Below are 12,236 nucleotides of genomic sequence, written 5' to 3'. Positions count from 1 at the left end.
GCCGCCCCGTTGCCGGGCGGCCGGGACCTGGCCGCCCGGCAGCCGGGCGGCAGGGGCATATCCGCAAAAAAAAGAAGAAAAAAATTGCAGACAGGTCCCTGGGGCCGGTCGCCCGGCAGCCGGGCGGCCGGCCCCCCTGGCCGCCCGGCTGCTGGGCGGCCGGCTCTCCAAGGGTTGGCTGGTCCCCCACCCCTCATTTGCATCACTACAATTCCATAAACAAAGAAAAAAGAGAGAGGGAGGGAGAGAGGCGAAGCCCTGCCGGATTTTCGAGCCGGCGACTGCAGGTAACCAAAATTCTTCTACGCTATACAAATAGCATGATTGTGTGTCCAGATATGTCGAGCAATTATTTTTGTTGAAACAGTAGATTAGCAATCAATTTAATATCATGATTCTGTGTCCAGATATATCGAGCAAGCTTCGTTTTCAAGTTCATTATGGTGACGGATATATTTCTCATGATGCGTATGGAGTAGATTTATCAGCTTTTGAACGAAAAGAGTGCGGAATAGATAAAGCCTTAGAGAGGAGTTTTGGTTCCATACGCAAATGGCTTCACGAGATATTCAATGTGAATCCAAAGACTCGTTTCCTAACCGTTTAGAGTGTGACAAATTGGGAAACTGAAGGGGATTTATGGGAGTTGATGCTTATAGCAAACACCGAAGAATGGCGGACTTACATGCAAGCAGCTCTTGACCGCGGGTGGCCTCTTGCAATGCTAATTCAGATTCACCAGAAGGCAGCCCATTTCGGTGAAGGATCAACAAGTACATCATCTCATATGAACCAAGCAGTGGAACAAGAAAATGAAGATCAGAACATGCATGTCACAGAACCTGAGCCGCAAGGTATAGCTGATCAGGTAGGAGAAAAAGAAGATCAGAACGTGCATGTCATTCAACCTGAGCCGCAAGGTTTAGCTGATGAGGGTGAGCGGATACCTGGAATTGTGGAAGCTGTACAGAATGAAGACCAAGAGGCTCGAATGATGGAAGAATGTGGGGACCCATCAGACGATGAGGACTACCCGTTGCTAGGTGAATGGAGAGGCAAGGGTTTTGGAAATCCAGTGATACAGGATATTAGGAGTAATGAGTACGAATACAGAGAGAATGAGGTTGTGCAGGGGGCAAAATATCCTAGCATTGAAGCTGTGAAAGATGCTGTGAAGCTTTGGGCTATATCGTTGAGGAAGGAATTCAGAGTTGTCAAGTCTAGCAGCAAAGAATATGAGGTGAAGTGTGTCAATGGCGATTGTACATGGCGAGTACATGCCTACAAGGGTAAGTACAAGACACACTGGGAGTGTCAATTGTTACACCACATACATATAGATTAACTACTGTTGCTCAAACTCACCGTAACATCACATCCACTTTTGTTGCTAAGAAGATGTATGGTGTGATTCTTGACAAAATTGATTATGAGCCAAAATTGATAATTAGGGACATCGACGACCGTTTTCAATACAAAATCAGCTATGCAAAGGCTTGGCGGGCAAAACAAAAGGTGTTTGAGATGAGATTTGGCACATATGAGGCACATATGATAACTTGCCTCACATGCTGTCAGCAATTGTGCAGAGAAAAATCAAAGACTCCACATGTACAAGATGAGAAGTGTTCATGCATTTAATAGAGTTTCCACTGTACGCTCCCTGATTATATATATAATGGCTGGAAGAACAATCCAAGAACACAGAAGAGAGTGGTAACTCAAAATTCATATCTCACTGCAAAAACTGGAAAGTGTACTGAAAATAGAAGGGTAGTTACGAATCATAAATTTTCGGTTTGGAATACATTTTTGTAAACAATGCTACGATTACAAAGCAGAGGCCTAAGGCATTCGTACTACTAGATACTTGAACAATGAAAACCATGGCATGTGCAAAACGATAACCTCGTGTTGTGAGTAAACCTAACATGCCTTAGGAATAGTAAAATACCGGGATTACATGGTGGTGCTTAACTGAGTGCACCGGGGATATTTTCCCTTCCTAATAGCTTCATACCCTACTTCCTTAGCACGGCGGGCCCTCTCTCGCTTCCTCTCCCTATCAGCTTCACGTTCCTCTGCCTTCTGACGTTGCACTTCTGCAATCCTCTTCTGAATATCTTTCTAGTTTTTCTTGCGCTTCTCCTCCATCTGTTCTTCATGCAGCATTCGTTGCCACCTTTGTGCAGCCCACCTTGCTTGACGCTTCACGTGGTCCTTATCCTGCTGAGATTGCTCGGTGTCTAACCACTGCACGAAATCACATAGAGGCGGTGGAGTCTTTCCCCAAATCATGTTAGAAGTCATTACTAGATCAGAAAGTGACAAACTATGATAGTGTTTTGTAGTACCTTTGCTCGGTCCTTGCCGTAATGCTTGGGCGGGTCGTACTCGTAATTCTCGCACATGAAGAATCTCTTGCCAAAGGCGTCCCCCAAAACCCTTGATTTCATTAGTTTGCACAAGGATCCGCAAAAACACATAGGCACCTGGACTCCTTGGGGGACTGTTTCCGTCACCTTATTCCATGGAATGTAGGTGGATCCTGAGGATGCCATGGTGTTCAGCCATGGCAATCACAAGTGAGCAATCAGATTGCTAATATACTATATCAACGCTAATCATTATCAGTAACTATACCTAAATGTACCACTAATCACTCCTTATAATAATTAAACTGATTGCTAAATTATTTTCTAACATTTTCTAAAAAAATTTCTAACATTTTCTATAATTTTCTACAATTTTCTAACATTTTCTACAATTTTCTAATATTATCTTGCATTTTTTTTATTTTCTAATACTTCTCTAACAATTTTCTAGTATTTTCTAATACTAAACCTAACACTAAATGTAATATATCAACGCTAATCACTATAAGTAACTGCATCTAAATGTACCACTAATCACTCCTAACAATAATTGAACTGATTGCTAATCTACTATTTCAAAAAAAAATACAACATAATCTATTTATAAAATGTAGAAAATTTTAGTTACCTAAAGTCGCCGCCTTGAAAATCCGACAGGGCTTCGCCGCTTTGCCTCTCCCTCACCCCTCCTCTCCCTCCCTCTCTCTTTTATTTTTTTCTAGATTTTTAGTAAGCCAAATGAGGGTGAGGGGCTGCCAACACCTTAGGGCTGGGGGCCGGCCGCCCAGCTGCCGGGCGGCCAGGGGGGGCCGGCCGCCCCGCTGCCGGGCAACCGGCCCCAGGGACCTATCTACAATTTTTCTTCTTCTTTTTTTTTGCGTTTAAGTCCCTGCCGCCCGGCTGCCGGGGGGCCAGGTCCCGGCCGCCCGGCAGCGGGGCGGCCGGGGTATATTTCTGTAAATTTCCAAATCAAAAATATATTTTTGTAAAAAACGGAAATAAAAAATAAAAAAATAAAAAAACCGCGAAGCTGCGCTGCATGGAGCCAGCAGCATGGGCGATCCATCAGCTGGAGCCCGCGGTGCCCTGCAGGCTGCGGCACGGCCTAGCTGTGCGCGCCCTGTAGCTCCATGCGGCAGGCAGGCTCCGGCCATCCATCCATCACTGTTGCCTGGCGTGCAGCTGCAACGGCAGGCCTGGGCCCTGTTTGTTTCTCCGTAGTACTACTAGCACACATTTCCCAAGAAAAGAATCTTCAATGCATGGAGTACTAAACGAAATTTATTTGCAAAACCTTTTCACGGATGGGTGTAACTTTTCACGAAGAATCTAATGATAGTAATTAATCGATGATTGGCTACAGTGATGCTACAGTAACCATCCTCGAATCGTGCGGTCAAAGGCCTCATTAGGTTCGTCTCGCGAAGTAGTACAACGCTGTGGAGTTAGTTTTGTAAATTATCTTTATTTAGTACCCCTAATTATTGGTCAAAGTTTTTGTGCTACTTGTGCTAGGGCAAACTAAACAGGGCCCTGATCCATCGCAGCAGCGGCCCAAAGGCTGCTGCACCGCAGCCAGGCCTGATCCTGCACGGCGGTCAGGGCGCTGGCACAAACCCCGTCTACTGTGCCCGCCTGCCGCGCCTCACTCCCTTTCCAACGTTCGACACCGACCGCCTGAGGTGCTTGTCCCGTTGCTCTTGAGGTCGTCGTCTTCCGTTCCGTCGAACCATCGGCCCGAGGAGGAGGGTACCGGACCGCGGGAGCCATACGGCGGGTCTGGTACTGGTAGGTCCCGTGTACATACACACGCCAGTCGCGCGGCCGGCACAGCGCGCCGATGGGTGCCCGTTTCTCTAGCACTTGTTTTTTTCCAACTTCTCTAGCAGTGCCACCCAGGAGGCCAGCACTGCCACCCAGGACGTTCGTGCAGCACCCCCGCACGTTCGGAGCCATGGAATGGAAACCGCGTGCGTCGACGCGCGCGCACGTATGGTACAGGGCCCGTCCGGCCACGAATCCATCCACCGGACCAGATCGCCAGTTCGTATCTCACCAGGGTCCGTCCGTCCTGCACGCGGTCGATGGGGACTGGACTGGGGGTCGTTGGGGGCTCGGACGGTGGGGCCCGGCGGTCGCGAGCCAGCAGCGGCACCTGCCGGCGGGACGCCGAGTAGAGTTCGGTCCCGCACCGTACGACGCTGGTTCCAAGTCGCCGAGCGTCCGATCGATCATCCATCCGTAACTCACTCAGCAGGTCGTGCCTGTCTGACTAAACCTTCCGACCCGATTCGATCCGTGCAGAGAGTTTCTCGATAACTCGGAGGAAAAGATTAGGTAGCGAAATGCCGAAATGGCTAGCACGGGCTGCTTGGTCTCGGGCCGCCTGGGTCGGAGTGGGATTCCGGCGAGGACAGGGAGGCGACACGGCCACATTCCACAAGTTTGAAAAGAAGAGAACAATGGAGAACCAACCAACCATCGATCCATGGCTTCCAGTTTCTGCATCCCATCGCATCATCGGTGAGGGAAGCCGGTGGCCAGACGAGACCGAGACCTGACGCGCCCAATGCCGAGACAGGACAGGACTGTTGAGAGCGACGGAGCGAGCCGCGCCAAAACGAACCACCACCCACCGGCCACTGTACAAGCGTCCAAAAAAGGCTACTTCCTACTGGGGCCTACCCGCTACTTGGCGCTCTCTACCGGCTAGGCGCTCGCGAGGCGGCGGGCTACAACCTACAGGAGCAGGACGCCCTCCAGCAGGGGCCCGCCGCAGGCCAGCAGCCGCGCCAGCCACTCCTCGTTGGCCTCCCCGCCCGGCCCTACCTCCACGTCCGCCACCGTCGGCGCTTCCGCGCCGGCGCCGCCCCCCGCCGCGGGGACGGGGTCCGGCCACGGCCACGGCCACGGCCAGGGCACGGGCGGCGGGGGCGGCGCGCCGGCGTGGGTGTCGACGGAGGCCATCACCGTGGACGCCTCCGCCGAGAAGGACGGGCCGCAGCTCTCCTAGTTGCCGTTGATGGTCACGAACCCGGGGCCGGCCGGCGGCGGCGGGGACGGGGACGGGGACGGGGACGCGGCGATCTCCGCCTCCAGCCACCGCATCACCTCCGCCACGGCCTCCTCCGCGATGCCCTCGCCGCCGTCGCCGTCCTCCCCCAGCAGGCGCAGGTCCTTGTCGCCCTCCGCCGCACCGTCCTCCGCGCCGGCGTCGTCCTCCGCTACCTCCCCGCCCGCGCCGCGCTTCCGCTTCCGCGCGCCGGCGTCCTCCGCCTCCTGCACCTCCTCCTCCCCCATCTCGCGCACGTACGCACGACACGGCAACCGCCGGGCAGCGGGAAGTGGAGGCGGACGCGGGGAGTACGCGGTTGGTTGGCGGGGGTCGGCGCGGCACACGGCTTGGAGTTCGAGTTCGAGCCCACGAAGCGGGCGGCGTTAATATAGCCGGCGCGGCGACGTGGCGGCGCGCCCCGTGCCGTCGGATCGGCGACGTGGGTGGGAAACGGACGCTCCCCTTGGCCCCGTCCTTGTCGTACGCTAGCGAGCGCTTTGCATTGGGAACCCGTGCCTTTCCTCGGTACGGCTTTGGACGCGAGTGCCGGGAAGGCGGCGGCGGCGGTGGTGGGGTGGGTGACGTCCGACGAGAAGGGAAAGTCTTGACCGGACCAGACTGGCCGGCCACTTCACAGTGACCTGTGCGGGGGGGGGGGGGGGGGGGGGGGGGGGGGGGTCTGGGTGGTGCGTGCCAGTCAGGTTGCTCCGCCGCGAAGCCTTGCCGAAAACGATCCGCCGCGTCGTGCGCCGGGGCTTGGTGGCAGCTGGCAGGTGGCCTGATTTATTGCGGTGCGGGGTTCGCCGCGAGGAACGCACCGCACCCGTCACCGTCCCCGTTCACCGGCCGGCCGGCCTGACCTTTCCTCTTCGGTCCAGAAACGGAGCGCTAGCCGCTGGCGCTGCGTGCGCATTCATGGGCGGCGACGGCACGGCAACAGCTTGCAACACGTCCATCCAGGCAAGCAGTGCACTACTCGCGGTAGCTGTGCAGAGCTGCTGCTTTTGACCGTGAAGAACCATGTCGAGAGACCCGAACGGTGGTGACTGTGACGTCGCCGTCCAACCAGGCAACCACCGCGTCGCCGTCCGCTTCCGGCGAGGCCGGTCACAGGGCCGCGCGGCCGAGCTCGCACGCCCGCAGATCCGGGAAACCGACGTGGCGAGTCGCCCAGTCGGAACGGCAGCGCCTTTTCCTTTTTTCCCCCTCCTCCGTGTTAGAGCTCGCAAGCATGATCAATGGTCTGCCTTGACTTTCAAAAAAAAAATGGCCTGCCTTGCGCTTGCGTCGTCGGAGACGACCCGGAAGCTTCCCGGAAGGTGGTGGAGTGAATCTCGGCCCTGTTTGGTTTATAGTAGCATGAGTATTCTTGATAGGGATTGTTCCGGGAATCGGCTCTGTTTGGTGGTGCTAGGTTAGGCCTTGCAAACGGATTGGATGTTTCGGTGATGTAATAGATGCTTTGTTCTAGTTTTGATAGGGATTGCTCCGAGAATCGGCTCTTGCTAGTTCTTAAATCTCTGTTTTTTGTTATGGTTTAATTACCTGTTATACTCGCTAGGCCTAGTTACGTGTAGGATGTTCCGATCTAGCGGTGAAGCTATTACTGTCGTGGGTTGGATTAGCTAGATTCAATTGAAGCAAGTTTTCATAGTTATTTACTTTATCCACTGATATCTGGATATACAGATCAGATCTGACACCGGGACTTGATCGGTTCTTTGAAAGCCGATGCAAGAGTCGTCCCGGGGAGTCGACCACGGCTCGGACTAATATTTACACGTGTTTGTGCATGCAGGCAAATCGTTTAAAGCACGTTCGCACCTTCCTGATCAGGTATAGGTCAGGTGGCACGCCTTACATTCTTCGGAATCATCGGCGTGTGCCGGATTGCGGGCCGTTGTGCGAGGAAGCAGTGCCTGGCAGCACCCCGGCGACCTCCCGGCTCTTCGTGTTGCCTGTCGCTACTCGCCGGTGGGTTTTGACCGACAACAGCTGGTCCGCGCGGCGGCCGCTGTGTCCACTCCGGCCCCCTTCCCGTCGCCCTCGCCGGGCTCGGGGAGCGCACTGAGGCAGCCCTCACCGACGGCTTCGGAGGAGGAAGTAGGAAACCTCGCGCGCTTGCCGTCGATCTCGCCTATGTCTGCAGCGGTGGCGGCGGCACGAAGAAGTGGTCGGCAGTGTGGATGGAGCAGGCGGCGAAGTTGGATGGCGACGCGGCAGGCGAAGCCGGCGGCGGATAACTACACGAACTCGAGCTAATCTTGAGAGGAGCTGGGCTGGGTGAGGCATTTGCAGGCTGGCTCGCTGTAGTTGGGCTTATATTTGAGCCCTCAAAATTTGCAGCCCACCTCCCAAATGGAGAAATATGGGTTTTATTTGAGGCCGGCTGGAGATGCTCTTAGCCTCATATGATGCGTGCGTACGCGGACTGAGCGGCCGCTTGCGCGACTTGACTGGAGGAGCACGTCTGCAATGGCAGCATCTTATTCCCGACGGCAACGGCAGGCTAACTGCCCAAGGGCTTGAGTCCAAAATTGAGGAAAAACAGTTTCGTCTCTGTCTGATTTTTTTTTTGAGGGGGACGTCTCTGTCTGATGATGTGATGTGGAGGAGATGGGGTTTTAACTTGGGAGAGAGCGGCCCACTTCCAGTTTCCAGGCCTCTTCTAATGCTATTATGGCTCCTAGCAAGGCCCGGCCCAGTAGACTTGAGCAATTGGGCCTATTTTTGTGCACCCTCTAGTGGGCTGTCAAACAAAAAAAAGAATTGCAACAAAAGCCCCGCTGCCACTGTCAGCTCCACCTAATGATAATAATTAATCTAAGAAAAGCTCCAGCTAATGATGAGTCTTTAACTAAAAAAATTTGGGCACTGTCAGTCAGCTACGTCATCCAGCTAACCTATGAAGCGGACTTTTCACTGGCAAGCTCAGCACCTCAGGTCGCAACCCGGTGGTGCAGTGCAGCGGCGCAGTTGCTGTCCAGGGATGGCGACCATTCTACGCATCTCAAGGCTACTCCCCCATCTGATCTGGCCATCTCTCCCGAACACAACGTGGTTAGCCGCTGGTGCAGTGACGCTGTGGTGTGTGAGGCTGCCTTTCCCTTTTGTCGCTTGGGCGTGTTGGGGAAAGACGACGCAGGCAGCTTTAATGATCGTGTTGACCTGTAGTTAAGGGCTCGCCGATCCCGATTAACCAACCCTCGTCAATCGCCACGCACCAGTAGCTAGGGAATTCGTCTTCGCTAATCACAATGGGGCCTTTAACCCTACTGTGCTCCCTTTGCTTTGTTTTCTCCTAGTAAACTACTACTACATGACCAGTGTTTCTAGAACTAGCTAGGACCGAAACTGGCGACCAGAGGCGGGTGAATGAGAGCCGATCAAAATTTCTCCGAAATTCGAATCGTCGGCCTACGTCCCAAAATCACCGCAAGCCCTCCAACCCAGGTCAGTGAGAATAGCTATAGACCAGCTATCTCAAAGCAGAAGACCCAGGTTGCGGCGCGGAAGCAAAGCAAGTGAAACTTCACAAATTGCAGCACAGCACACACAGACCGCTCTGACCGGTGTACTGGACCGGTCTGACCGGTCGGGCTGGAAATTTTAAACTGCAGACCGGTCTCTCCCAGTCAGCCCGCCAACAAAGCTCCAAATGTCAAATCTCGAGCAAACGAAGTCTAAATCCAACGAAACTTGGAGGAAAGCTTCGTAACTACCCCGTGAACATATCCCCAAAGGATTTCACCCAAAAGATTCACGGATCGAGAGAAATCAAGGAAGGATCAAAGAGGATTGGGGTTTTCTCAAGAACACGAAATCGCCAATTCGTGAGAACTCTCGATTCCAGTAGGTTTAGCACATGGCTAGAAGGATTAGAATCGTCACAAAGAGTCCATCAAACCACGAATTCAAGGGTTGATCTCCTCCAAACAAAAAACACACCAAAAGAGGAGAATTAAACCCAAAACGCAAGAGAGAAAGGGAGGACGAGATGCTCAGCACACACAAGTGAATCTCAAACAAATTTCATCCATTAATCACCGAGGAATTCACATATACAAAGGCTAGAGCCATCCGCCCATCATCCACCCACTAGATTGAAGAGAATAGCTATAATCTAAACTCTCTTTGCGTTTGAAGCGTCCCCTCATAAGAGAAGACTTAAATGTGATACAAAGCACCAGTCCCACGAGGCTGATGCCACATTTATTACATCAGATGGATAGGTGAGAGACCGTGTCTTCCAGGTCTTCATCTTCTCTTCCAAGTCCTCTCATCCTGGCAATCCATGTGCGTCCTCTTCCTTTAGTCGGCGGGAAAAATCCCATAGGAGTCCGCTGGAGGTGATGTCTGTAGATCATTCGGAGCCGTCGCAGGGCCTTACGGGCGGCTTTCCGATAGGTATCCGGGAAACGGAATCCAGTGGTGGAGATGAACCAAGGGTCCACATCAAGGTAGCGGGTGCTTCTTGCTATGAAGATCATCAGGTCACACCGAAGAGTGCCCTTGGAGTCATACTCCCGGTAAAAAAACTCTGGCGGATCCACAACTCCAATGCGTTCCAGGCTGAGTATCAACAACTTAGGAAGGCCGGGCTCTGCGAAACAGATTCCGCCGATCCATCCATTGTCAGTCATCTGGAACAGGGCAAGAACCAAGGGTAAGTGCTTGTGTGAGGAAAGGATTAAGGATAGAAAAGTCCTAAAGTGAAAGGTCCTGAAAACGGGTTTCGCTCCTAGGGTCACGTCGTATGGCCAACCTACGGCTCTGATATCACCTAAAGCGTCCCCTCATAAGAGAAGACTTAAATGTGATACAAAGCACCAGTCCCAGGAGGCTGATGCCACATTTATTACATCAGATGGTTCAAAACCGTACAAACTTTGGAGGACACTCGATACAGATGATAATAATAATTAACCAGGCTACGACATAACACCAGACCGCGAACCACATAGGGTCTACTACGGGCTCAGAGTACTACGACAGCGGAGGCATCTCAACAGGGCCGGTTCCACAGGCAAGGTTGGGTGTAGAACGATAATCCTACTCGGCGTCGTCTGGTACGAAGTCTGGGTCTTCTTCTGTAAAAAGTAAGAGTGGGGTGAGTACAAACGTACTCAGCAAGTCCAACCACACCCACGGAGGGGGTTATAACAGAATAATATGCATAGGAAAAATCAAGGATAAGGTTACGATTTAATTTGCAGAAAAACGACATTTTATGCAGGGGTTTATTTTGCAGAAAACCTTTTAGAAATCAGTTTTGGCATTAACACGGAGTTCAGGTTTTAAAACTGCTACCGGACTCCCCGTCCGTCGTAGCACATGGCACAACTGTCGGACACAATTCCAAAGCAACTCACACCAGCCCATCCCAATGAAACACTAGTTATGTGACCACACCATAACTCGCCCAAGACCGTGGGCACGGACTATTCGAATAGATTCTTAACTCTGCAGAGGTGTGCAACTTTACCCACAAGTAGGATACCACAACTCGAACACCGTCGTGTCGGTGTAGATCCCAACATAGCCATTACCCACCATAGCTAAGCCTGACTAGCCATCACGGGATGCACCAAGGGGTCATTGACCGTTCACTTAGGTATAACCGGGCATAAGTCACTCGGGGTTTATCCCTTTTCCTTAGTCACCCGTTGCTCTCAGCTCTCCTGATGGCTACCACACCAACTAGTGGGATTTATGCTACGCCGTTGCCCATTCAACGGTCGAGTGGTTTGCACGATAGTGGAGTTAGGTGAGATGACACACCAACTCGGTCCTTAGACACGACAAGATGGATATCTCCCTTCTTTGCCCTGCCACACAGGCATAAGCACACCAGTCGGCAATTCACACAGAAATGCCGTCCATCCCGTCCATACTCATCTTTCGAAAATCCACGTTTTATCCCTTCCCACACGCACACATTTTCTTTATAAAATAAATTATGTTATGAGTAAAGTCCTAAGCGTTCTAATATCGATTAACGTCCAAGCAAAATCAGACATTAATCTATGTGGTCAAGGAATGGTCATCACAAATCAAGGGGTGGCTATCCAACCGTGTTTTCATGCAAGTAAAACATATGCAACCTTTTAAAACAGGCCATTGGGTTGCGTTTATAGAAAACTAGGACAGAAACATGCATCAAAGGATGGGATTGAACTTGCCGTCTTCGAAGCCTTCTGGGATGTCCTGTCCTTCGGGCTCGGGGTCGTGGAACGGGTCCTCGTTCACCTGCTCACAGTACTGCTCGCTGACGGGCTCTCCTTCGTTCACTCCGTGGTCTACAACGCACACAAACAAGCACACAATCAACACACAGAAAAATAAAGATTTGTCGTCGAGCTCGAAACAGGGACACATAAAATATAGGGCATGGAGTGATATTTTTGGGTGTGCCTCTAATGGCATGGTCAAAACTAAATTAAGAGAGGCGTGGTAAAGTTTTGGGTAGATCCGAGGTTGTTAGGCGCATAAAATGATAGGTCAAGGGAGCGTTTAGGACTTAAGTAGGGGTCCAGGGGCCTAATTGTAATTAAGTTTAAGAAGGTAGGGGCTTTGTTTGAATTTTGGAAATTCCTTGGGTCATTCTAAGAAAAGTCGGGGGTTTATTTGTAATTAGTTTCATATAGTTGCAGGGTCTTTCTTTAAATAGGGGAATCATGGGGCTTCTTTTGCAAAAGAGTGAAAGGGTCCTAAGATAAAAGAAGAAAAGCCCAGGGGCCTTTGGGCAAAACTGCCCTGTCCTCCCCTTCCTCCCGACCGAAACAGGGGAGGGGGAACAGGGGCGG

At 52.1% G+C, this 12,236-nt stretch overlaps 1 protein-coding gene across 1 annotated transcript; it reads right to left on the bottom strand.

Annotated features, from left to right (window-relative positions):
* Window positions 1–4,838: 4,838 nt before the first annotated feature.
* Window positions 4,839–5,370, bottom strand: LOC120710428 (vasodilator-stimulated phosphoprotein-like). The gene has a single exon (XM_039996115.1). It carries the CDS (start codon window positions 5,340–5,342, stop codon window positions 5,115–5,117), a length of 228 nt encoding a protein of 75 aa, XP_039852049.1. The 5' UTR covers window positions 5,343–5,370; the 3' UTR covers window positions 4,839–5,114.
* Between the last annotated feature and the right edge of the window lie 6,866 nt (window positions 5,371–12,236).

This window comes from Panicum virgatum, chromosome 5K, assembly GCF_016808335.1.
Source record: "Panicum virgatum strain AP13 chromosome 5K, P.virgatum_v5, whole genome shotgun sequence".
Lineage (NCBI taxonomy): Eukaryota > Viridiplantae > Streptophyta > Magnoliopsida > Poales > Poaceae > Panicum > Panicum virgatum.
This window is presented reverse-complemented; position numbering and strand designations above follow the sequence as displayed.

Excerpts from the sequence above, each read along its gene's own strand:
- LOC120710428 (XM_039996115.1), bottom strand. The coding sequence starts at position 5,342 with ATGGCCTCCGTCGACACCCACGCCGGCGCGCCGCCCCCGCCGCCCGTG.